Genomic DNA, 26,631 nt, shown 5'->3' on the forward strand with positions numbered 1-26,631 from the left:
CCAAGCTCTGCCAAGAGCTTCCAAAACACATGCAGGAGGCTGAAGCATGCTGCTAAATAGCTTGTCAAACCACCTTCTTTCAGCCTGAAAGCACTGTGTACTCCTCACCTGTGGGGCTACACACTCATGTCCCAGCCAGGAAGAGGAGAGCCCTGCACACATATATCCCTCTGCCCCATGCCCCAGCCCTAGTCACCACTGCAGGCACAGGGACAGCCTGGCCACCCCAGGCAGACAGCAAGAGAAGCTTTGACTTCTGCTGACCCTGCAGAGCTGCATTCACCAGCACATGATCTACATAAGCAACAGAAAGAAGGCTCAGGCCAGCACTGGTCTTGGCTGCAGGAAGCAAGGGCTGCTAGCGAGTACTGGAGCAGGAGGCTATCTATCTATCTCTCCTACTGCCAGAAACAAGTTGAGGATGAATGCCAGCCCACTGGGCAGCAGGATGCAAATCTGTTCTCCCTGTGTAGTGGGGCAGCTGGCAGAAGATCTCAGCAGTACGGCTAAACTGAAGTTTTTCAACCCCAACCTAGTGCACAAAAAAATATTAAAAAATAAATAGCAACCCAGGGCTCAGCTGTACAGATGTGAAATATTGAGTGTTTAATTTAGGGTTCATGTTGCAAGTCTTTTTCAGAGATGAAGCTGATTGTGCCCTCTGGGTCTCCAGGTGCCAGCTGTTTCCTAACTTGAGCAGGCTAAAAAGGAATACTGTACACCTTTCAGTAACACCCCATCAAGCTCAACACACAGTAGCTTTACACTCTTTGTCCCACACCTGATAAAGGAAAAGCCACCACCACAAGGCTAAACAAATGTACACATGCTATTATTGTAAATGGAGCAGCAAAACCTCGGCAATTTGCTTTGTGTGGATTTGTTTTTCTTCCCAGTAAATGCAGCACTTGAGCTCCTGAAAACACAGCTTCCAATAGGTTTGTTCCAGCTTTAAATACATTAAACATCTCAATGTAAGACTATTTAATTCAAGAATCTAAATGCGAGCAAACCTGTTTTGCTGTGAGCATTTTTGTAGAAGTGAAAAGGAGAGTTTGTTTTTTAAAAGAAATCATAATACAGTGATGAAAGAGTTAAGAATGCAAGAATTCAGACATTCTGTGGAGGGTTTCTAAGAGGTCCATAAAAAAAAGGAGCAAACAGATCCATACAACAGGAGACAGCAGGAGAGACAGTTTTGTTGACATATTCCACCCCCCCCCCCTTTTTTTTTGCTGGACTTCTGCTAGATTACTGCTGCTCCCTTCTGGCCTGAGTTGGCAGGGCAGTTACAGGGGAACAGTTCACGACTCCTCATTGCCAGAATCATCATCATCATAACAATCAGCATCCTCCTCCTCCTCATCTTCATCATCAATGTCATCATCATATAAGTCGTCATAAAGCAAATCTGAACTGTTGTCATTGGAAGGCACTTTAGTTTTGATGCAGTACTCTGCCAGCGTAGTGGGGACCTTCACGCCATCCTTCTCTGCCTCAACTTTGGTAGCCAACACTTGTTTCCTGCGGGGAGGAGGACACAGCAGTGTGAGCAGAGCTGCATGCTGACAGCAGCATGGCTCAACACCCAATCTGTCAGCCAGCCCCAGCCCCGCCCTCCCAGCAGCTCAGTCAGGAGAGCTGAGGTTTGGCTGAATGATGGTCAAGACTGAACAGTGCTTCCAGCTAATCAAACCCAGGTTTGCAAACACTTGCTAAATCCCACTGATGTTCCTCCAAATTGAAGGGACAAGATTATGATTCATGAGTGCATTAAGCACAGAATTAGTAGAATGCAGTGAGTCTGAATCATATCTTAAGCAATGCAGGCAGCACTCAAAGGCAAGCGGGGACTTCAGCTGGAATTTACTAGCAGCCAGTAGGTTTTGCAGAGCATCATCCCAGATTAGTCTGAAAAAAAGAACAATTTAAAGACAGATCAGCCTGGTCTTCCTGCTCCAGAAGTTTGCACTGCTCCTGTGTGCTGAAAAACCTAGAGGGACCAGAAGTGTGGACTTGGAATAGAACTATAAAATTAATTTCCAAAGCAGCAAGCACAGCAAGAAGCTGGTAGCACAGCATCACACAAAGCAAAGCTTACCTTATGATTTCAGCGTATTCCTTGTCTTTTCCTTTACTGTCCCTCCATTTCCTGAACATGACTGAGGCATCCACATTGGCAGGAGAGAATGTGTTGGGCTCGTTAAGCAAAGAGATTACACTCAGTAAGATAGTCCTGAAAAAGGTAACCACAACAGCAGAGTCAGAGCTAACATATTCATGGATTCTGGATGCTGACAACTTTACTTGATGAATCAGAAACTTGTTTAAAGTCAAAACTTAAGCTAAGGATAATAGTTGAAGTGATAGCAGATATTTATGAACTTCAGACCCCAGCCATCAGCATAGGGAAGGTGACAATACAAACTTCAAGGATCTAGTCTGACTACAGATAATCATATCTGTGCGCATGCTTGTGAAGGGATGGCAGCTAAAGCTCAGATCAGACACAAATTCAGCTTGTGCACACCACCCATGGATGATGCAGAATGGAAACCAGCTTGGTGAACTGCTCCTGATGATATTTGGTGTTCCATCAGAAAGCCAGAGTCTCCACCTGCCCCCTGCATAGGCAGGGGTACCACCACGGCCCAAGACCATGAGATGAGGCTGCATTGCCTTCCCTGCCCCACTGGCTGTGAGGAGGTTAGAGCTATGGCTGGGTCTCTCCCCTCCTCAATTCATGCACAGCTAAGGCTGCTGTAACAGTACACTAGCACAGCAAGGGGAAGACAGGGCAGATGTTTTTCAATACCCAAGCAAGCCACCAAGGGTCCAGCAGGATTCAGCTACTGGTACTAAGCAAATCCAGCATGAGCCAGACACGTAACCCCAGCAGAGCGCCTTCCTGGATTTCTAGCAGCATACAGAGCTGCTAGCTGCTCCACTCTGCTGGCATTTACCAGGGCAAACACCACCTCTCTCACCCAGATCCTTTTCTTGCATTTCCTACAACCCTTTGCACTTCAAAGATTCAGCCCTTCACTGCTCACACAGTGCCACAACCAGCACAAAACTCAACAGAAAGTCACATCAGGCAGGTCTACGCACCCAGCCACCTGGCTGTAGCTACCACTGCAATAGTTTCATGTGACCAAGGTGGCCCTGCTGGCAACAGCTTTCAATTTAAATGGAAAGGAAAAACAAGAAACAAGGAATAAGCCTTGAAATACAGCAGTACATAGCAATTGCTTTGCAGACTTGAATAAAAGGAGATTACAGCCCCAGCTGTACTTGCGATGATTTAGGGGCACATTCAGAGCAGTGTGTGCTGATCATATTGCTGGGATACAATTCCAGGAAATGCTTGGTCATTTGGATGCTGAGTTTCTTGAAAACTTTTGAAACTAAACCCTTGTGCCTGGCCAGCATAGCTATCAGGAGAGACTTCTACAGTTTATTTTTCAAATGATATAATTCGGGAGGAAAAGAGAACAGCATCTCTAGAAAAAAACTGTCTGGTCAGACTGGAATGATGGGCAGAAGAGAGACAGTCTTCTACTTCATCACAAGAATTCATTTAAAAGCCTTTGGTTCTCAACAAATAGACTGTAAAGCCAGCATGTCAGCACCAGCATCATTGCATGCGGCTTTACTGTAGAGCATGCAAATTCTAGGGAAGGATGAGGACAGGAACTCGTGTCTGGATTTAGCATCTGCTCTATCACAGTTCCATCAACAAAGTGAGGAGAAGCAGATTTCCACTGTGGTGCTCTGGACTCCAAAGTCACTGCAAAGCTACTTAAATATACCAAGTCAACTGTCTATTAGAGGTGAGGCTCTCTGAACTCCCCATTCCCAAACAGTACATCAGATCAGCTCCATCACTGCCAATATCTTAAGAGCTGGACAGTCTGCTCTAACTCCAACCCTGCTGCTACGGATAAGAAGGTGAACAAAGTACACTAACAAAAAGGGAATCCAGCACATGGGATCTGACAGGACCAAAACCACAAAAAGAAGTTGAACCACGTGCAACTGCAAACATCCTCAGCATCAGATATGAACTGCACCAGATTGGATACAGCCTGACTCTCTGCAATATTGTCAGGGATTTGTTTCTGCCTTGGGTGAGGTTGATCTAGCATGTTGTTTCATGCAAGCTTTTTACATGACAAGTGGGGATTTCAGTCCTGCTTTCTTACATCCCCCACCCTATTCTGGGGAACAGTAGGCGTAATTGTCACATCACTTAGCTCTAAGTGTTTATGGTGCTGTTGTTTACGAGTGAGTCCCTCTATCAGTAAAGGAGAGAAGCCAGCAGAGACTCAAGGTATCAGACCCGTTAAATGCCTTTTTCTTTCATAAGGCTCAGACACAGATGAATTTCACTCAAATGAAACATCACCCCTGGTATCCAGTGATAGGATGCATGGGAATGGTTAAAAGCTGTGCCAGGGAAGGTTTAAACTGGACATTAGGAAACATCTCTTTACCAAGAGGGTGGTCAAACACTGTAACAGGCTTCTTAGAGAGGTGGTCGATGTCCCAAGCCCGTCAGTGTTTAAGAGGCATTTGGACAATGCCCTTAATAACAAGTTTTAACTTTTGGTCAGCCCCAAAGTGGTCAGGCAGTTGGACTAAGATGATCGTTGTAAGTCCCTTCCAACTGAACTTTTCTATTATGTAGCTTGGCTGGGGCTCCCAACCAGCACATCCTGTTATTTACTGTGTTGAAAAGTATTTTTTTTTTTTTTTTATTCCAGCTACTATCTACACTGTAGCCTCTCAGAGCCACCTTTAGAGGTAGATATAGATTTGTCCTAGCACATTTTTGTTCTCCAATATAAAGCAAGAGATCTGGCTTAGGCTGTACTGACAGTAATGTTAGATCTGGGCAGTTTCTGCAACCAGCTCAATGCACTAAAGCAGCCAAAAAAAGCCAACCGAAACAGGCACCTTCAGGAAATAAAGCAACAGTGAGATGATGCATCACCTATGTTTACAAGATACAGATGTACCAAAATCTTAAGTACTGTGCTCAGTTCTGGCCTGTGCATCTCAAAGGACTGAGTGAGGCCAGGGGAGATATGGAGAAAGGGCAACTAAAACGATCAAAAGAGCCTCAACCCCTAAGCCCTGTCATCACTTCCTCAGCTTTAAGGGACTCAGAATGCAAGAAAAGCAGTATTCTCTGCCATACAGATCACAGCTGCATTCCTTCACATCTTGCTGGATGTTTGCCATATTTACTTATACCTGCTTTATCTGGCTCTGAGTGATAAGAGTCCATATTAACTGTTTAAAATAATAATGAGCATGCCTGACATCATAAGAGGTGGAAGCACAGGTGCTCTCAAAGTTGAAGAATGACATCTCCCCCCTTCAGACACTCCAACCACAGTTGTTTGTAGTAAAATGTCAATACTCAGTAGGATTTACAAAATTCAGCAGCTGAGGAAAAGCCCTAGGTTACACATGCAACTCACTACAAGAACCTTCAGCCCTGCTGCCTCCTATCTGTCACTCTGGAGCCTTGCAAAGCCAGATGAGACCCCAGCAGGACATGTTTCTATTGCCAGCATCACCCATTGGTCTAAGTGCCAGCAGGCTAACAGTTAAGGGCAAGTTTTATTTCCACTTGCTGACAGAGCTGAGAAATGTTTTCTCCCCAAATGTTACCCATAAGCCCCACATGTACCAAGAGAGTAAGCACCAAAACCTACACCACAGTAAGAAAGAGCAGAAATCAAAGAACTACCACCATGAGAAGTTCTATGTCAATCTTTAGGGCTGTACTTAATGAAATACTCAAAACATGTGTGATATAAGTAATTAATGCCCAAAGCTGTTTCCTATTTGAGTTGAGGCTTGTCACCAAGTCCTAATCATATCAGATGTATGAAAAAACAGTTTAATAGCCATGTGAGCAAGAGAAACAGGTGAACATAACTTAGTATTTAAGCTTTTTTTTTTTCCTTTTAAAAAATGTGAACCAGAACTTCATGAGAGGGTACCAATGAATTGGATAACATTTACCTCAAGCTCAGAAGGTCAGATTCTCAACCCTTCACAACTTCACACAGCTAGGATGCACCACTTCTTTTGAGCCTTTTTAACCTTGAAGTAGCATGCTCCAGGAGGAACAGTTGTTATAATTTGCTGACTGCTACAGTTCCTAGCCTCCTGCCATGTTAACTCTAGTTCAGCACTTTGCAGAACGTGGGTGTTACAATCCTATTCCAATGGTCAAGAATCCACTAAGTCCCCCTTGCTAGATCTTTACTTTGACAAAGGCTCTTTTCAAATGAATTTCATGAAGCCAAGTTAGATGAAAGCAGAGTCAAACTATCAGACAACTCTTTTCACTGCATTCCCTCAGGTGTGTTGCAATCCCCAGCTGCGTTTATCAACTGATATTTCAAGTTGGGCAATCAACAACTAATAAATCACTTTGAAAGCAAGCATAATTCCATATTATATACTAAAAATCTAGAGGCAATTATTTTAACTTTAATCTGATTCATTATCCAAATAAGAAGTTAGAACAGGAAATACCTCACTTCAAGGTTTTTCCGCTATATCACTCACTACTCCTGCTGCACACATCACTGAGCTACTACTTGATATGAATTTTATCTGTTATTTATTGGCAGCGTCTTGTAATGAGAATGAAATTCAGCTGACCATTAAAAAGAAATGGACAGATTAGCCTTGAATTCCTCTGGTACTTAGTGATCCTTCAGGTTTTTTAGGAGGAAGAAAACTACCTGTCTAACTGCTCAAGATACCACACTTCAAGATAGGAAACAAATACTGGAAGGCAAACAGTAGGTAGGATTATGCACGAAGTTACTCCTACTGGGCCTGAATAATCAAAAATGTGCTTTTCCACTAGTGGTATATTGGAGGAGTTTGAAAAACCTAAGTGTAGGATAACATGGACTGGGAAAGGGTAGAACATTTAAGATAATTTGCTTTTAAAGCATGAAACCCTGTGAACAGGACAGAAGTGTCCGCATTGTTAGCCCAGCACCAGGGGACACATTATCTTCAGATAGCTTAGTAAGTCTAGTTCCCACCCAATTCAAGCCTGAAAGCCCCCAAAGTCTTAAATTCCCTTCCAAACCTTTCCCAGCATAGGCCTTAGCCTTGGAGAGAGACAACAGGGCCTTTGAGGTCACTGTTGTACATCAGATTCACAGTTACCTGACATTTTGGGTAGGGTTCCACCTCTCAGATGGCAGCTCTCCACTTTGTGGGTCATCTACAGGTGGGTGAAGAATTGAAATACATACATCTCCATTCTGCAAGACAAACAAAAGTTGAGAATAGCTTGGCTTGAGGCAGAGATCTGATAGTCAAAGTGGCAGAGTTATGTTCTGAGCTGTTTAACCTTGTTGATATGAACACCACAAGTGCCAGCAGAAATATGCAAGAACTGGAAATGGTTTTCAGTTCTTCCTGGGTCTGCTCTATTTACACACTCAGCAGTTTCCCTTCCTAAAAAACATTAGTCTGCAAATTGGTACAAAATAACCTCAAGTCAAGAGGTTTAAAGTATGTAGCAAAGTTATAAATAATAATAATAAAGACACATAAAACTAAATTGGTCTCCAGACAGCAAGTACTGTCACAGTAATGGAAACAAGCTTTAGTCACAGGAGATCCAAAGTAGTGTTAAAAAAAATCTTTTCTCCCAGTGGTAGCCGAGTTAGGTGCAAGAATTTTTGAATCAGCTGCAGGAATTTTTTAATCGAAGGCTTAAGCACTCTCTTCTAGCTCAGGTATCAAAATAATGATTCTCCTGGGACACAAGGAGGCGGAACAGATGGTGCAGGGCAGGCTTATACCACTCTCCCAGGACACAGATGGTTTTCACCTGATATTTCAAAACAGGACGTATTTCCAGTGAAACCTTCAGAGACTCTCTTCCAGCATGCAAGAGGAAGAATATTTTGGCAGCATATGGAAGCCATACAGTCACATGATCCTCAATCTGTGTTTTACTCACCAGTGTTATAGCTTGAATATAGATTTAAAGCTCCATAATGCCTACCATTTATAAACACTTTAACCAGCCTGTAAAACCAATTCTACATCAGCAACAGCACTCCAAGACAATTACTTTGTAGGAGTGCTGTAGCAGTATTCACTACAGCTGATATTCTCCACAGGCTGATGGGCCCCAGTGCCTTACTGCAGGATGGGGTGAAGATGCAGGAGGGGCTCAAGACCAGCCAGCTGGTGTTGGCCTCCCCAGGCCCTCCTGGCTTGCTGTCTCAGATGACTTAAGAGTTCCCAGAGGCAGCCTCACACCTTCAGGTGACACAGCCTCAGCTGACAGGCAGCATTCACGTTGTTTCTTGTTACCCAGACCCAAAGCACAAGTTAGTGATGGGAACAAGAGAGAAGCTGCAGATCAGTTCTGTTTCAGACTGCAGGCTGGCAGCTCCCCATGCACCCTGCATCCTCCAACACTGTTCGACATACAGGAGCCAGAGCACAAAGCAGTGCTGCTGTGCTGCTCACAGCAACAGTATCCATGCCTTTGAGCCTGAGCCAGTGATCACAGCTACAGATAGCAGCAGCTCACTCGAAGGGCCTCCCAAATATTTCAACTTGCCTTGATTAACAATGACATTTGTTTTATGGCCAAATGAGATCCTGCTTTGACATTGGAGGCTTGTGATCAGTATCCAGATTTCAGCAGCTCACTAACCCTGCCAAGTATGGTAATCTAGCAAGCTCTCGTCATTTCAAAGCAGGTTTTTGTCAAACATAGCACCTGGAGCTGCTGAATACCCAAGCATGCACTTGTTTGCTTGAACAGTTTGCCATAACAAGGCAGTTTCCTTTTTAGGACTCCAACAGGCTTGTGCAATATAGAAATACTTTTAATATCATTTTAAGATGAAGTTAACCTTATTAATGTTAGATTATGCTCACAGCCTCTTCTGGTTTTATTAATAATTTCCATGGGTTTACGCAGTTTTTCCTTCAAACATCTCCTAGGAGAATGCAGTGCTGGTGGCCAGCAGAAAGTATCACAGGACTTGGGGGAAGTTCCTCAAGTGATCAGATCCACAGCATATGGATGAACAGATATTTGGCAATATGACAATATAAAGGGAAGCAAGGATGTGAGAAGTTTCCCTCTTGCAACAATCAATGTTACATGTTTGGAAATTCAAGCAGGGCAGCAGTGCATTACAGAGTCTGGAAGGGTAAAGGTGTCATGGAGCCTGATGAGATCAGCACAAGGTTTTAGGGATCAGCATAGTTGGGAGGAGAGCCTTTCCCTACATATGTTTTTGAAAGATATAAACAAGGAGGATGGGTTATTCATCTGCCAATGGGATATAGCCTATACTTCTATTAAGACTGAGAAATGTTATGTCAAAAATGAAAAAAAGTGAATGCAGTTTTACCAAAATTCAACTAGAAGACCCAAGTAAACTGGAAATAAGGAAACCACCAAAGTTACTCAAGTCTCATTGGTTGAGATCCGGAATGTCAGCCCCAACCTCTCTATCTGGTCCCACCAGCAGATTCTGTACACTGCTACTTTAATTTTCTTTACACTGAAAGGAGTTGGGTTTTTTTTGTTTGGTGTCCCCCCTCTTCCTGACAAACCCTCAAACCTCAAGTCCTTTGCTGATTTATTCTCAGTTTTATTTGGAGTCATTCAAGTGCCTTATCTTCCCTGCTTAAATGTCATTTCCAAAACGGCCTGAAAGCTGCTTCAGATTCTCTCAGCTCTAAGAAATACTGCTATGAACACAAAGTGCAAAGCTGCAAGCTGGAGTATTTGAAGAGTAACCCCAAAATACACCCATCAAGTTGTGGGTTAGTTTCTCCTCCTACCTTCAGTTGTTTCTAGAACAAGTTTTTCATCTTTCCCACCAGGACTGGGAGAGGTCCTTTCCAAGACTCATTTTGTACATACCATTTCAGTAACCATTTCCCACTCACCACCTGCAGGAGAATTTCTGGATTTAGAATCAACGTCCACAGTATGGATCTGCAATAATCTGCAGGTCTCAAAGTCTTTATTTTTAGATCAAACTCCCATGTAACTGAAATAGAGCCTTAAAGAGAAACACCATCCTTGGCTACATGCAAGAGTCCAAAACTCAAGTCTGTCAGATGACTAATTTCAGGATGTCCCTGGGCTTAGCATAATCCTCCTGAGCATCCAGTAATTAAAGGTGATTACTATCCTGTTTTGCGCTGAAGTTTGGAGAGGCTTTTGGCCATTTATTACTAAGCCATCAATGCGGGTTCTCACCATGACATTTGAAGCATGCTCATTCCAGGCTGGACATTGAGGAGCAACAACTTGTTAGAAAAGGGCCTTCTAAACTCAAGGCATCAACTGAAGCCATCATTTGTTCACAGCAAGTGACATTCCTGGTTTGAAGTGGGACCAAAGGAAGCCTGCAGAACCTCTCATAGGAAGACACGGGATAAGGTGACAAAGCTGCACCAACAGGAACATTCTGAAAGGCCTTTAGCTCCTCAAACTATTCAACCAGTAGTCCTAGCAGGCTGACACTTGTCTAGGATATCCAAAAGTTCAGTGAGAATTTGACTAGCCTCCACTAAAAGTCAAGTTTTAAGCCAAAACAGGCCTTCAACTTTAAAAATACAGCTTTATGAAATTTGGTACTTTTGAATCAATTGCTTCTATATAAAATCATTCCCCTTCTGGACATGCTATGTAGTTGTACCATGACCCAATTATGGACTTGACAGCCCACAGCATTACCCTCTGAATTTGACCCATACACACAGTGAACAAAGGGCCACTTCAAACTGGCTAGTGGACATTACGTCCAGAGGTGTCTGTTCACTCTGGTCCCAGAGTGATTGAGCTGTGCATGACTCCTCCTGAAGCTGGACAACAGCCCAGCTCCAGTTCTTTTTGCAGTCAGAGCACCCCAAGTTCAAACCCCACTCATTTGTAGGCTGACCGCTGCAGAAGACTGTTTTCCATTATTTCTTGTCTTGGCAGAATATTTTGTATGATATACTCAAATTAAAGTGTACTTGAACTGTGTACAATGACTAGTTGCCCAAGTACCACAGTAGGTTAAGACCCCATATGCCAGCCTTGATCTAAGGATCCCCTAAAATTGCCAACACTCATGGCATGGCACTTCAGCTGGGGCTGCCTGCTGAACTTGCAGGTATAAGAACGGCTCCATCCCTGTCTATAAGAACAGCATTTCCTACAACATTTAGATTTAACTGTTCAACCATGAAGCTGACATTTAACACCAACAGCTAACCTCTTCAGTTATGGCTAGAGACATTTAGTACCTTCGATACTTCCAGAAGTTTAGGGAAGTAGAAAGCCTTCTCACATGTCTGAGAAGGTTCTTTAAAATAGGCCTTACCTCATAAATGTTGGGGTGCCACATTTTGGTCAGGAATCTGAAGGTAGGTGGTGAATATGGATAGTCAATAGGAAATTTAATGTGAGCCTGGAAAAAAGCAAAATATTTTAGTTATCAAACAGAACAAAAAAGATCAACAAGAAACCGTGAAAAATTAGAAAAAACCCAATTTTAATTAAGGTCATTAAATTGTTACTTTTATATACCAGTGCCCATGTGACCCCAAAGCATAACTCTACACAATTTCTTATGAGCAAATCACTAACTGAACAAGAAAAATCTAAACACCAGGAATGACCTGGGCTGGCAATCCTCAGAAAACAATCCAAAAGACATCTACCACATCTTAATTCAAGAAGCAACAACTGTTGTTAAACAGGGTAAAATAGATTTGAAAAGCTGGAACTCAAGATATTGAGCGTGTCAGTTCATCAAATTGCACTGATTTATTAAACAAAATACTGATATGCAATGACAGCATTACTTTCCAGTGCCACTGAGGTCAGAGCTGAGTCAGTTGCGGGAAGACTGCAGAGATCCCAGTACTGGATATTAACTTCTCTGTGATGCCCTACCATCCACAGCAGTCAGAAAAGCTAGCCAGTAGGAAAGAGGGCTGAATCTGGACTGATTAAGTGCCAAAACCACTCCCCCCTTCTGAAAGGGGAACTTGCTTGCTGCACTGTGGAAAGCAAACCCTTCCCATAGCACTGCTCAACCTGCTAAGGAAGTCCCACCACCAAGTCTAGAATGGTATCTCCAGAGAAATGTCTCCCACAGCTGGGCTCATGTGCAACTGAGAATGCAAGAAGAGATCCCAAAAGCACAATGCACATGGTGAGAGCAGAATCCCAGGTCACCCCCTTCACTTAAGCATCTAACCATGCTGCTTGGACACAGGGTGCTGACCCTGTTCAACAGGACAAACTATGGGAAGTTTTATTCCCAGAAACAGAAGCAAGCAACCAACCAACCAAATTGGATTACTGAGAGATTAAGTACCTGGCTACAGTTTTGCTTATAGATTGGCATATGCCTTTGCCTTGCAATCCAAACTTTATGGGGTCAGGTAACCAAGAAAAGAAAGCTTTCTCTTTTTCAGCTCACATGGCTTTATGTTCTGCATATGTCCCCTTGTGATACTAACTGTATATGGGGATCTTACAGCAGCACAAAGTCCTCACTCCACAGTCATTTGCCATGGCATGCTCACAACCAAAAGATTTATAATCTGCTTAAACAATCCTAGCCCACAGTTTAAGGTCAGTTACACGAATGGCATTGCTCCAAGAACAAGCAAATGCCTCTTATCGCCACACCACCGCAGAAGAGAGCAGCTGCTACAACAAGGACATGCCTGGCTCTGTAATGTGCCACTCTGTACTGGGAGAAGAGATTTACCCAGAGCAGAGCAGATTCAATTCAGCTCAAGTGCTTGCAAAAGACACAAAACAGCCCAAGGACTGAGATTAAAACTGCAAGAGACAACAAAACTCAGGGTTGAGCTAGCTACAAGATTTCTTGGCAGAATCTGCGTCTTCTACACAGGTATAGTTTTTAGGTGACAGAAAAAAAACCACACTGCCAGTAGCGTACCAGAATTATCATGTTTATATCCCACATAAGTCATCAAGGAGCTGAGGGAACAGGTCTCATTCTTCTCAGTATAACCTCTCTGCATTCAAATTGTCTAACCCTGAGGGTTTAGTCTCAAGAAAACCACTGCATAGGATGAGCCTAGAGCACCAGTTATGGCCTCTGTATGTGATGCAGACTCATGAAGAAGCTGTAGATCCTGAAAGACTGTTTCAAACTTCTAAATCCTGTTTTGCAGCCACAGCTCTTTAATAGAAAGGGGCTATATGACTGCCTGCAATAATAATCATTATGGAATTAAATAAAGCTGGTGTTTTGCCACATGAAGGATGCCTCTTGAGCTCTGGCACCAGAAAGTACAACTGGAGAGAAATTAGAAAAACATTTTCTTCTCATATGGAGACAGCCAAGACTCAAACTTGCCTATGACCAGTCTCATGTTTACAAAAATCAGCATCACATTCATCACATTACCTGCTGATAAGCCATTTCTAACTAGCCTGTAAGCATTTAGCACATTGAGATCCTGTACTGGAGCATAAAGCAAGTGAAGCCTCTACAAACCTCATTTCAGAGCCCAAAGCCACCAAACTATGTGGTTGTTTTTTTAAAAAATATTGTCTCCCTTTCCCCTAGAAATTCAGTCTGGAGGTTTTAGCTTTCATGATGATAACTGCTCATGGCAGCTGCTACTCAATTAGAAAATGAGTTAGCCTGCACAAGTCAGCTGTGTTTAGGATCCTGAGCAGTTCAGCAATTAGAGAAGATACTCCTTTCTTGCAGTGGCTTTTACTGAAAGGACAGTCCATGGTATTGCCCAGATAATTGTGCCAATCAGTCTGAACCATGTAACAACCACTTTGGCTCTGGCTAGAAACACTCACTGTCAAAGCGCTTGAGCCAGCTTCAGACAGGACAGCTGTTAACACTCTCATTTGGAGAGCTTGCCAGGGACAGGCTGGAAGCCAAATAAGAAATTTCCCTTGGCATAGGCCACCTGCACACTCCTGAAGCTGTCATTGTCTGTCTGTGTCCCCCTCAAGTCACACAACCAAGCATGGACCCACCAACACAGGGGCCACAGGTGCCTATCTCCAGCTGTGCACAGGTCAACACTGCAGTGCCCATGGTTTGACAGAGAGGTTTTTCCTGCCTCACCTCTGTGTCCCAGGCTGATAATGGCAAAGCAAGAACATTTCCAAACAGGGCTAGAATTCTGAACTCCTTAGTATAAACCCTTAAGATACAGCTATAACACTGACAATTTTTTCCCCAAAACCACAGGTCAGTGCCCTCAGAGCTCAGGTGAAGGAGCAGATTACAGGAGCACTCATTTACATTAGGCTAACAACTGCCAGCTTCACTTGCATTGCTTTTATTGTCAGTTTGACTTTACACAATGCTACAGAAAGCACCATCATTGCAACAACTGCAAGAGATGTAGCATCCAGCAGTAGATACCAAGTTGGAAATGGTGGCATCCTGAGGCATCCAAGTATTTCTTCTATAACCTTTCCATTTCCACTCATTTTTTTCATTTGTCTGCCACCTTGTCACAGAAAAGGCAACTACCAGCAGCTATATAAGACCTAACACCAACCAGAACTAATTGGTCCTCCTCCATATGGCAAGCTGCTAGCCCAACAGCTTTACTGAGCTTTGACCACAGGAGCCAAGCACTAAAGCAATTTCAGATTCCCATGCAAGAAAGCTGACATACTGAAGTTTCTGTAATTTCCCAGGAATTCCCGTGATGAAATATTACTTGATTCTGCCTCCAGGTCAACCTTCACTCCAAGATCAGGCCTGATTTTAAGGGAAAAAAAAAAAAAAAGATTCAATATGTTAAGAGATTGTGACAGGCCAGATATGAGGAGACTTCTGCCCTCACTGAAGGCCTCGTGCTGAGATTGTGCTCTTGGGTCTGATGCCTTCTGGTTGCCCACAGACTGCGCATGAGTTCTATGGCTTGAAAACAGGCTCAATGGGTGTGTGTTATGCAGAGAGGCTAGTCTGTCTGACTATTTTCTGAGCAGAAACAGATGACTGTTCTTATTTTTATCTGTACAAAGACAATGACTTCCCCCTTTGGACAAAATAGGAAGAATAACTCCAGATGTGTGAAACTGAAGTCTCCCTATAGTGTCTGATACTTGCTGAAAGAGACAAAGATACTGCACCTAAAGTTTACTTTAAATCATAAATCTCCTCTTAGGTCTCTGCTTCTCTTCTGGAGAAGCTGGCACTTGAAATAGTCCTACTGCAGGTATAGCTGAGGATGCTGGCACTTGAACTGGTAAAGCTCAAACATTGGTGTAGCTGTTCTAGAAACGGTTTGTGACCACTTTAGAAGAAGCAGTTTTCAAACTCTTTCTATTTGCAAAAATAGAGTTCTGCTGGAGCAGTGGCAGGAATATTTGAGGGTGCTTATTAAAAGTAGCACGTTACATTACTGGCATCTCTGGCAGCATGTGTAAAAGTCTTCTAGTTAAGTGTGTACAGGGTTGACAGTCTGAGTACCTGCCTCCACTTGCCAAGCTTCAGGGTCCAGAAGATTGTCTCTTATTAAGAACTGCATTAGCCTATGACATCTTCAGCATCCTCTTCTATCTCACATTTTGAGCTTTCATGACCTGGATAAGTAATTTACTTTCTTGAAACAGATTTACATACAGGCACATCTATGGAATGGTAGAGCATGAGAGAGTATGACACACTTCAGACTTAACCCGGTCATTTCTCTAGCTTATTTTGCTCAAATTCAAGTGATGACTACCAAAGCATATCCTAGTTTCACAGCATTTTGCATCAAACTTGACAGAGTTTCTATGAACTCTCTTGTTCATTCTCCATTTGCATACTTATCAAAACATAGTAGATTGCTGTATTTGGTGAAGCAAGCCATACCATTTGCAACAGCTGAGTTAAAATGGCCAAGCTAGCTTGATATGCAAACATCCTTTCCTTCAGCCTTTTGTAACTGTTTTTTGACAATTCTTTAAACGACCACCACTCATGAGTCAGTGAATGACTAACTGCCTAGATTCTCTTGGTATGCAAACTGGGCTGGATGCAAGAGGAAATCTCCCCTCGAGGGTCAGTCAGTCACATGTTCTGCTAAAAACACTGTGCAGGTCTTGATGCAGTCACCTCTTTCATAAGCAGCAAGGGGAAATGAATATTTATAGCATTCTAAGTGTAAACCATAGCACTGTGCTGTAGTGTTACACAACTTTGCCTTTCTCATCACAGCAGGCAGCAGTTCTTCTAACAAGACTTCTCAAGCTGGCATACCAGCCTTTATTTAAACAAGGGATATAGGTTTCTGGAAACTGAAAGGCAGCACCTAGGAATTGCAGTCAAAATCTTATCTACACTGGCTGACACACAGAAGACAACTAAGCACTTCTGCAGCCCTGCTACTTATTTTTCAACCAGCCACTGCATTACTGATTGTGAACCCACCTGTTTGGAGTTGGCCACAAGCAGTAAATCTAGGCAGATGCAGGTAACACTTAGTAGTAGCAACCAAGTCTGCAACCAGAGAGCTAAATACAGCAGCAGCATCTTCTAGTGTTGAGACACAATCAGCATTGTATTAATCTAGATTTATAATCCTATACTGATACAGTTGTATTATGCATAGCCCCAGTGTGCAAGTGTATAATCCTGTATGAGCCAGTGAGGTCTGACACACCTATGCAAGCTGCCTCCCTGCCCAGCATCCTCCAGTTCACTGCAGGAACCAACACTCTGTCAGCAGATATTCACTAACGAGAAGCCTACATTTGAGACACAAAAGCATATTTTCACATTATTGCATAATGATGCACCTGTCAGCTCCATTATCATAGTCTGCTTCAAACAGATAAGTTGGTACATACCTATCCTTGCTCCTAAGGCTACTGTTTCTACAGTAACAGGTTTTGGGTTTTTTTTTGCTAGTGAGGAGCCAAATTCAAGAGGCATTCAACATTCTGTCATACTTTACCTCTTCACCTTTGCCTTGTGCTTTAGATGATTTGGAGCTCAGAGCATTACAATCAGTGTAGCTTTACTCATGAGAAGCAATGACTTGGTTGTCAGTAAACTGTACTGCAAGGGATAAAAATTAAAGATGAATTCTAGCTCAGATTTCAGATTTAGGTTTTCAAAACAAGACACACACACACCTCCCTTAATTTTCACAATATTATTAAAGTGCCAGAGTCTCCATTTGAGCTTTGGCCTACTAAGGAAAGGGAGCCCAGGTCAAATGATATACTTAATTCATTTAATGACTTCAGAACACATAAGTAAAAAAAATCAAGATACAGGCAGATCACTGAGGCCTGCACAGTATTAAGCTGCTACTTCTCCCACTAAAAAGTACTCTTGCTTGGGCCGGGGGGCGAAAGCAGCAGCCGCCAGCCCAAATCTGATATAGTACCATCTCCTGCAAATATACATGTAACAGCTGCATTACACCAGGCACAAGACTATCTTTTATGCTAAATGTCTGGTTAAAATAACCATATCAGGCAGCACCACTGCTGTAGTCACAAGGACAAGATACTCAACTGCTTGGGCCTTCAGCGGCTCCAAAGTACTACTACTGCATGAACCAAATCTTGAGTTGCCTTGTGTTAGGTACCATATAGACCTTACACTCCCAGTGTGGTTCCAAGGAAACAGTTACTGAAGAAGACATTCCTTCACATACAGTCCTCATCTCCTGCAGATCACCAAGAAGTCACCTCCCTGATATAACAACCACGTTCCATTAAAAAAGCTAATTACACATGGCTAGACAAGAACCATCTAAAAAATGGTTGTTCTTGATGATCGTTAATACACAGATGGGTATAGAAGAGAAAATACAACACTGAACTGAAAGCTAGCATTGATATTTCTACCCATGTTCCAACTAGTTGCCATGACAATGACTAATATGACATCCAGATAAAGCCAGTATCCTCAGTGTGTTGAAATATCTCCTGAAAGAGCCAGAAATAGAGTGTAAAGTAGGTTGATTCCTCTGCAGTACAGCACAAATAATTAAAGGTACTCTTTATACTTCTGATAAAAGCACTGAAAGGGGAAAGGAAAATGAGAGGAAAAAAACTTGTGGGTTGGAAACTAAAACTACAGCTTTAATGAAATAATAATAATAATAATAATGTAATAAAATATATACAAATATATGAGACTGCACCCCTCAGCCCACTCCTTGATGACTATATGTCACCACAAATAATGTAGAGCAGACACAAGGGGATGGGTCCACGGATAGGAGGGAGGAGGACTCAGGACCTGGATTCAGGAATCATAGAATCCCTAGGATGGAAAAGACCTTTGAGATCATCAAGTCCAACCATACCTGTCCACTACTAAATCATATCCCTAAGCATTTCATCTACCCATCTTTTTTAAAAACCTCCAGGGATGGTGACTCAACCACCTCCCTGGGCAGCCTATGCTAGTGCTTGATAACCCCTTCCATGAAGAAATCTTTAGTAATGTGCAATCTAAACTTCCCCTGATGCAGCTTAAGGCCATTCCCTCTTGTCCTATCACCTATCACTTGGGAGAAGAGACCAACACCTGCTTCTTTCTCTACAACTTCCTTTTAGGTAGTTGTAGACAGTGATAAGGTCTCCCCTCAGTCTCCTTTTCTCCAGGCTAAACAACCCCAGTTCCCTCAGCCGCTCCTCATAAGACTTGTTCTCCAGCCCCTTCACCTCTTCTCTGGACATGCTCCAGGACCTCAATGTCTTTCTTGTAGTGAGGGGCTCAAAACTGAACACAGTATTGGAGGTGCGGCCTCACCAGTGCTGAGTACAGGGGCAGAATCACTTCCCTGATCCTGCTGGCCATGCTGTTTCTGATACAGGCCAGGATGCTGTTGGCCTTCTTGGCCACCTGGGCACACTGTTGGCTCATGTTCAATCGGCTGTCGACCAACACTTCCAGGTCCTTCTCTGCTAGGCAGCTTTCCAGCCACTCCCCAAGCCAGTAGCACTGGGGTTGTTGTATCTCAAGTGCAGGAGACTGCACTTGCCCTTGTTAAACCACATCCCATTGGTCTCAGCCCATAGGTCCAGCCTGTTCAGATCCCTCTGTAGAGCCTCCCTACCCTCAAGCAGATCAACACTTCCTCCCAGCTTAGTGTCAACTGCAAATTTGCTAAGGGTACATTCAATCCAGCAGCACATGTACCTCTACAGAGCACGTCATTAACATCCCATGTTTAACTTTTTGAGAGAGTAGAAGAAACAAACGCTCACCAGAAACCAGCTCTTACACAGCCTAGTTACAGCAGAAAAATCACCCGTCACCATCTTTTTGGAGTATGCTAGATTTTCAGAAGTGCTCTAATTTACTTATATTTGCATACCACAAGTTGTACATTAACCATAATTTTAGCAGCTCATTAGTAGCCACAAACCCCTTATTGCATTTGTGGGCTGGATTGACTTAGCAGATTTGAGAGCACCTAGTAAGTCACAGCCTCATTGTACTGGACATTACACAAGCAGTAACACATACCTCGCCCTTAAAATTTGCAGGAGGCAGTCAGTGCTGTTGGCATAAGGAGACCAGTTTCAAAATATGCTCCTTCACTCTCGTTATGCAGAGATTAGCCTCATTTGAGTACCAGATTGTTTGCTGCTCTGCAATATTTTCAGTTAGCCTCTTCCCAAAAGGGCATCATTCAAAGTAAGTATCAATGTCTGAAAACAGAAAAAGAAGAATCAGATGCTGAAACTAACACTGGACCACTACCTACAAAGTCAGTTCCAGGTGTTTTTTTTTAAAAAAACCAAACACACCAAAACCAACCAACCGAAAAGCTTAGAGTCAATTTGGGCTTAATCAGTTTTCTAATTTCAGCTAAGTCTCCTCTAAGTAATTTCATTTTCTGAAAGTTAACTGCATGTTTTCGGACAGTATTTCTCTCTAGCAGTGATAACACAGGGCATTGGTATATAGAAAGGCCAATGCTTATACTTATTCCTATAGCAACCAAGGCCATCCTTGAGCTGGTGGAGTACGGACAGGACAGGTGAGAAAATAAATACAGATATATGTAACCACAACCCCACACCACCACTGTGTCAGTGGTGACAAACACTGTAGCTATGCCAAGAGTTACCAGAGAATCAGCCACTCAATATGAATCAGATCCAGTTGTGGCAAGCACTTCAACAGCTACTACGGACACTCCTTCTGAATCCACACCAGTGCCAGAGGTTGCAAGTACCCTACTACGGACATTCCTGTTCAATCCGTATTGGTGTCAGCTGCCCCTGTGAGGACAAGGAAACACAAACAAACCTCAGGAGATGAGGAGAAACAGCCTGAAAAGGCAGTTAACAAGGATGAGGATGAGTGTGAAGAAGAAACAGCTCCTATTCTGGTGCCAGAGAAAGACCCAAGATGGGGTCCTTCGCAGACACCAAAGAGTTCTTCATGATCACCAAGTCATTCATGACAATAAAGTCCTTAGACACAGTTTCTCAAGTAGAATACTGTGAGAAATGATGTCAAAGTCTTTACTGAAATCCAGGTACACTACATCCACAGCCTTTCCCTCATCCATTAAGCAGGTCACCTTGAAACAGGAGAAGATCAGGTTAGTTTGGCAGGACCTGCCTTTCATAAAGCCATGCTGACTGGGCCTGATCACCCGGTTGTCTCGTGTGTGCTGTGTGATAGCACTCAAGATGACCTGTTCCATGACCTTCCCTGGCAATGAGGTCAGACTGACAGGCCTGTAGTTCCCTGGGATCCTCCCTCCGGCTCTTCTTGTAAATGGGTGTAACATCACCCAGCCTCCAGTTCAATGGAACTTCCCCAGTCAGCCAGGACTGATGGTAGATGATGGAAAGAAGTTTGGCAAGCACCTCCGCCAGCTCCCTTAATAGCCTTGGGTGGATCCCATGTGGCCCCATAGACTTGTGAATACCTAATTTGCCATGCAGGTCTCTAACCATTTCCACGTGGATCATGGGAGCTTTGTTCTGCTCTTCCTCCCTGTCTTCTGGCTCAGGAGGCTGAGTATCCAGGGAACATCTCACCTTACTATTAAAGACTGAGGCAAAGAAGGCATTAAGTACCTCAGCCTTATCCTCATCCTTTGTCACTAATGTCCTCTCTGCATCCAGTAATGGATGGAGATTCTCCTTGGCCCTCCTTTTGTTACTGATATATTTGTAGAAATATTTTTTATTATCTTTCACAGAACTGGACAATTTCAGTTCTAGTTGGGCTTTAGCCCTTCTGATTTTCTCTCTACATGATCTCCCTTCATCCCTGTATTCCTCCTGAGATTGCCTGCCCCTTCTTCCAAAGCTCATAGACTTTCCTCTTTATTCTGATATCCACCCAGATCTCTCTGCTCAGCCAAGCAGGTTTTCTCCCCCTCCAGCTCATTTTCCGGCACATGGGAATGGTCTGCTCTTGCACTGCCAGGAATTCCTTCTTAAAGAGTATCCAGCCCTCCTGGGCTCCTTTGCCCTTAAGGACTGTCTCCCATCGAACTTTATCAACCAGGCTTCTGAACAGTCCAAAGTCTTCCCTCTGGAAATCCAAGGTGGCCGTTCTACTGACCTCCCTCATTATTTCTCCTAGAACTGAGAATTCTATCATCACGTGATTGCTGTGCCCCAGGCATCCTCCAGCCATCACATCTCCCATAACGCCTTCTCTGTTCACAAACAGCAGCTCCAGTGGGGCACCTTCCCTAGTTGACTCACCAATTGTCAGGAAGTTGTCTTCCACACACTCCAGAAACCTCCTAGACTGTTTCCTCTCTGCCGTATTATACTTCCAGCAGACATCTGGTAAGTTGAAGTCTCCCACAAGGACAAGGGCTAGGATTCCAAGACTTCTCCCAGCTGCTTATAGAATAAATTGTCAGCCTCTTTTCCCTGGCTGGGTGGTCTATAGCAGACTCCCACCACGACATCTGCCTTGTTAGGTGCTCCACTGATTTTTACCCATAAGCGCTCAACCCTATCATCACCATCATTAAGCTCTAGGGCATCAAAATGCTCTCTAACATAGAGGGCTACCCCACTGCCTCACCTTCCTCCCCTATACCTCCTGAAGAGTTTATAGCCAGCCATGGCAGCACTCCAGTTATGCAAGTCATCCCACCACATTTCTGTGATGGCAATTATGTCATAGTCTTCTTGCCTTAGAATAACTTCTAGCTCCTCTTGTTTATTGCCCATGCTGCGTGCATTGGTGTTACTACCTACTTGGAAAATCAATAGAGGATAAATAATCTGTGGGCCTGACCAGGGTTGGAAGTAATCGATACTGAGTGTGTGCCATCACAGGATCAGCAGGTGGATGATTCAGGACAATCAGAACCAGAGACAATCAGCAAATCCTTATCCATGAAGGAGTTGTGACTGAGAAAAGACTTTAGCCATCATGAGGGTGAGCCAATTGCTTCCTGGTTGCTCTGGTGCTGAGACAGTGGAGTTGATACCATAGACTTAGATAGTAAAGGAGCCAAGCAGATGGGAACCCTAGCCAGAGACAGAGGAGTTGACAAGGCACTTTGGAAAGACACAGATCCTTAGCCTCTGAAGATGACTCTTGTCAGCTGCAAGAGACAGGTATCCCTATAGAGATGACATTGAATGCTGCCCAATTAGATGGAACACCACGGAGAAAGGTATTAAGTACCTGAGAGAACTGGCTGTGCGAGAGTTGATCTATAGTGCATAGTGTTCAATTAGAGACCCTGATGAATTTCCACGTCACCGAGCTTTGTTACGGAAGTTTGTGCAGAGTGCCCAACCGACGTATTCTCACACATCGCCAACAATGATTTAGGGAGAAGCTGCTGGCAATCTGACAGTGGGTGAAGTGGTTGACAAACTGACAATATGAAGACAGACTCTCTCGGCCTTAACAGGCCTATGTCTCAGCTCTGGAGAAATTATCTGAAAGATTTGACAGAGCCGAACAAAGATCCGAATGCTTATTCGACAAACTATTTAATAAACTGTCTCACAGGGAGGATGGATCCTACTTCTCACAGATCCACATCTCAGCCATTAAGAAAAAACATCCTCCTACGAAAATCAGTCCGAAAAAGCCAGCAAATGCCACGATGCATCCTGTCGGTTTTCCTGCGTGACCACAGAGACGACATGAGGAGATGGGATGGACAACCTACTGCTGCCCTCGAGTCATGGGTTCATGCGTTAAAACAGAAGTCATGTAGAGTTTCTTTCAAGACAAATGTTGCTCCAGTATTCAGCAGATGGGAATCTAATTCCTACCTACAAGGTAGGGGTATGCAGGATTGGTCTCAACCCTCTATGATCCAAACAAACCCATTCCTTGATGGATACTATGTTCCAAATTAGAGGGGCTCTGTCTCCAGCCAGGTAGAGAAGAGGGGCAATTGAGTTCATTGGAATGTGTGGATTTGATGGCCTAGCACAAAAGAACCACAAAAGTATAAAGCCCTTGTAGATACTGGTGCACAGTGCACCCTATTGCCTTTGAATCATAAAGGGACAGAATCCATCACTATTTCTGGAGTGACAGGAGGGTCTCAAGAACTGACTGTACTGGAGGCCAAAGTGAGCCTAACCAGGAATAAATGGGAAAAATATACCATTGTAACTGGACCTAATGCACCCTGCATCCTTGACCCTTGAAAAAGGGTACTTTAAAGACCCAAAAGGGTATAAGTGGGCCTTTGGTAGAGCAGCTGTAGAGACTGAGAATGTTAAACAGCTGTCTACCTCGCCTGGTCTTACAGAGAACCCTTCTGCTGTGGGATTGCTGAAGGCTGAAGACCAACAGGTACCAATTGCTAACACCATGGTGCATTGACAACAGTATCATACCAACCGAGACTCCGTGATTCCCATACGCAAGCTGACCCGACAACTGGAAAATCAAGGAGTGATCAGCAAAACTCGCTCACCCTTTAACAGTCCTATATGGCCTGTGCAAAAGGCTAATAACGAATGGAGATTAACAGTGGATTATTGTGGTCTAAATGAGGTTACGCCCCTGCTAGTGCTCTCATACCAGACGTGTTAGAACTGCAATATGAACTGGAATCACAGGCAGACGGGTGGTCTGCCACAACTGATATTGCTAATGCCTTTTTCTCTATTCCTTTAGCAGCAGAGTGCAGGCCACAGTTTGCTTTTTCCTGGAGGGGCATCCAATGCACCTGGAATTGACCACCCCAGGGGTGGAAACACAGCTCTACCGTTTGCCATGGACTGATCCAGACAGCACTGGAGAAGAACATCTGCAATACATTGATAACATCATCGTATGGGGTAACACAGCAGAGGAAGTTTGAGAAAAGTGAGAAAATAATCAACATTCTCTTGACAGCCGGTTTTGCTATAAAGAGAAGCAAGGTCAAGGGACCTGCACGAGAGATCCAGTTTTTAGTAATTAAATGGCAAGGTGGGCGTCACCAAATCCCATTAGGTGTGATCAACAAAATAACAGCTATGTCCCCACCAACTAACAAAAAGGAAACACAAGCCTTCCTAGGTGTTGTGGGTTTCTGGAGAATGCATATTCCTGCTTACTATGAGATTGTGAGACCTCTCTGTGAGGTATCCCAAATGACAAACAGTTTTAACTGGGGCCCTGAGTAACAACAAGCCTTTGAACAAATTAAACGAGATTGTGCACACAGTAGCTCTGGGGCCAGTTCGAACTGGACAAGACATCAAAAATATGCTCTACATTGCAGCTGGAGACAACGGTCCTACCCAGAGCCTTTGGCGGAAAGCACCGGGGAGGACACGAGGTCAACTCCCAGGACTCTGGAGTCAAAGATACAAAGGCTCAAAAGCCAATTATACTCCAACTGGAAAAAGAGACCTTAGCAGTATATAAGGGAGGTAAAGATGCTTCAGAAGTAATTGGTACTGAAGCACAGCTCCTCCGAGTGCCCCGATTACCAGTACTGGGCTGGATGTTCAAGGGTAAAGTCTCTTCTACTCATCATGCCACCGATGCTACGTAGAGTAATTGGATTGCATTAATCACTCAGCAAGCCCGCATAGGAAGCCCTAATCGTCCAGGAATCTTAGAAGTGACCATAGACAGGCCAGAAGGCAAAGACTTTGGAATGCCACCAGAGGAGGTGATGACGTGCTGAAGAACCCCCACCATATAATCAACTATCAGAAAATGAGAAACAGTATGCTCTGTTCACTGATGGATCCTGCTGTCTGGAAGAAAATCATCAAAGATGGAAAGCCACTGTGTGGAGTCCTACACAACGAGTTGCAGAAGCAACTGAAGGAAAAGGTGAATTGAGCCAATTTGCAGAAGCCATTCAGTGAGAAAAGTGGCCAATGCTTTGTCTCTACACTGACTCATGGATGGTAGCAAATGCTTTGTGGGGTTGGTTAAAGCAATGAAAACGGAACAACTGGCAGCACAGAGGTAAACCCATTTGGGTTGCCACATTGTGGCAAGATATTGTGGCCCAGCTAGAGAAAATAGTCGTAAAGGTACATCATGTAGATGCTCACGTACCCAAGAGTTGAGCCACTGAGGAACATCGAAACAACCAGTGAGTGGATAAGGCTGCTAAAGTGTTCCAAACAGATTTGGACTGGCAACATAAAAGTGAATTATTTCTAACTCGGTGGGCCCATGACACTTCAGGTCATCAGGGAACGGACGCAACATACAAATGGGCGCTCGATCAAGGGGTGGATTTAACCATGGACGCTATTGCACAGCTTATTCATGATCGTGAAACATGCGCTGCAAGAAAGCAAGCTAGATCGTTAAAACCTTTATGTCGTGGGGGATAATGGTTGAAATATAAATATGGGGATGCCTGGCAAACTGACTGCATCACACTCCCTAAAACCCTCCAGGGTAAGCATCATGAGCTTACAATGGTGGAAACAATGGCCGGATGGCTGGAAACATATCCAGTGCCCCATGCCACTGTCCGTAACACTGTCCTGGGCCTTGAAAAGCAAGTTTTGTGGAGGCGTGGCACTCCAGAAAGAACTGAGTCAGAGAATGGTACTCATTTCAGAAACAATCTTATAGATACCTGGGCCAAAGACCATGGTATTGAATGGATGTATCATATTCCCAGGCTCAGGGAAAAAAGAGTGATATAATGGAGTATTAAAGACTGCCCTGAAAGCAATGGGAAGTGGTACATTTAAAAATTGGGATAAGCGTTTGGCAGAAGCCACCTGGTTAGTTAACACCAGAGGATCTACCAATGGAGCTGGTCCTGCTCAATCAGACCTTCTACATGAGGTAGAAAGGGATAAAATCCCTGTGATGCATGAAAGGAATTTGTTGGGGAAAACTGTTTGGGTTTCTCCTGCTTCAGGCAAAGGCAAATCTATTTGGTTTTTTTTTTGGTTTTTGAGCTTTTGCTCAAGGGTCTGGACATACTTGGTGGGTAAAGCTGGGGGATGTTGAATTTCACTGTGTACCTCAAGGAAATCTGACTGTGGGCGAGAATGCTCAGGTTTAAACTGTATTACTACCAGTGTTTACTAAGTGTTTTTCAGGATAAAGAGCTAGCTTCATCATGTGGTGTCCAGTGACCTTCTCAAGGTTGACGTCTCTAACCTGCAGCCTGTGGGCACGAACCACAATGAATCCT

The 26,631-nt window shown here is 43.7% G+C and overlaps 1 protein-coding gene across 1 annotated transcript in view; it reads right to left on the bottom strand.

The window, feature by feature from the left end:
* Nucleotides 1-1,304: 1,304 nt before the first annotated feature.
* The window catches only part of LOC128850273 (ubiquitin-conjugating enzyme E2 R2-like), a 55,306-nt gene continuing 29,979 nt past the window's right edge, over nt 1,305-26,631 (bottom strand). Inside the window, exons 2-5 of the mRNA XM_054053290.1 lie at nt 11,403-11,489; nt 7,210-7,307; nt 2,102-2,236; nt 1,305-1,524 (exon numbers count right to left, since the gene is read on the bottom strand). Coding sequence (XP_053909265.1) covers nt 1,305-1,524; nt 2,102-2,236; nt 7,210-7,307; nt 11,403-11,489 — 540 coding nt within the window. The remainder of the gene's footprint in view (nt 1,525-2,101; nt 2,237-7,209; nt 7,308-11,402; nt 11,490-26,631) is intronic.

Source organism: Cuculus canorus, chromosome W (genome assembly GCF_017976375.1).
Source record: "Cuculus canorus isolate bCucCan1 chromosome W, bCucCan1.pri, whole genome shotgun sequence".
Taxonomy (NCBI): domain Eukaryota; kingdom Metazoa; phylum Chordata; class Aves; order Cuculiformes; family Cuculidae; genus Cuculus; species Cuculus canorus.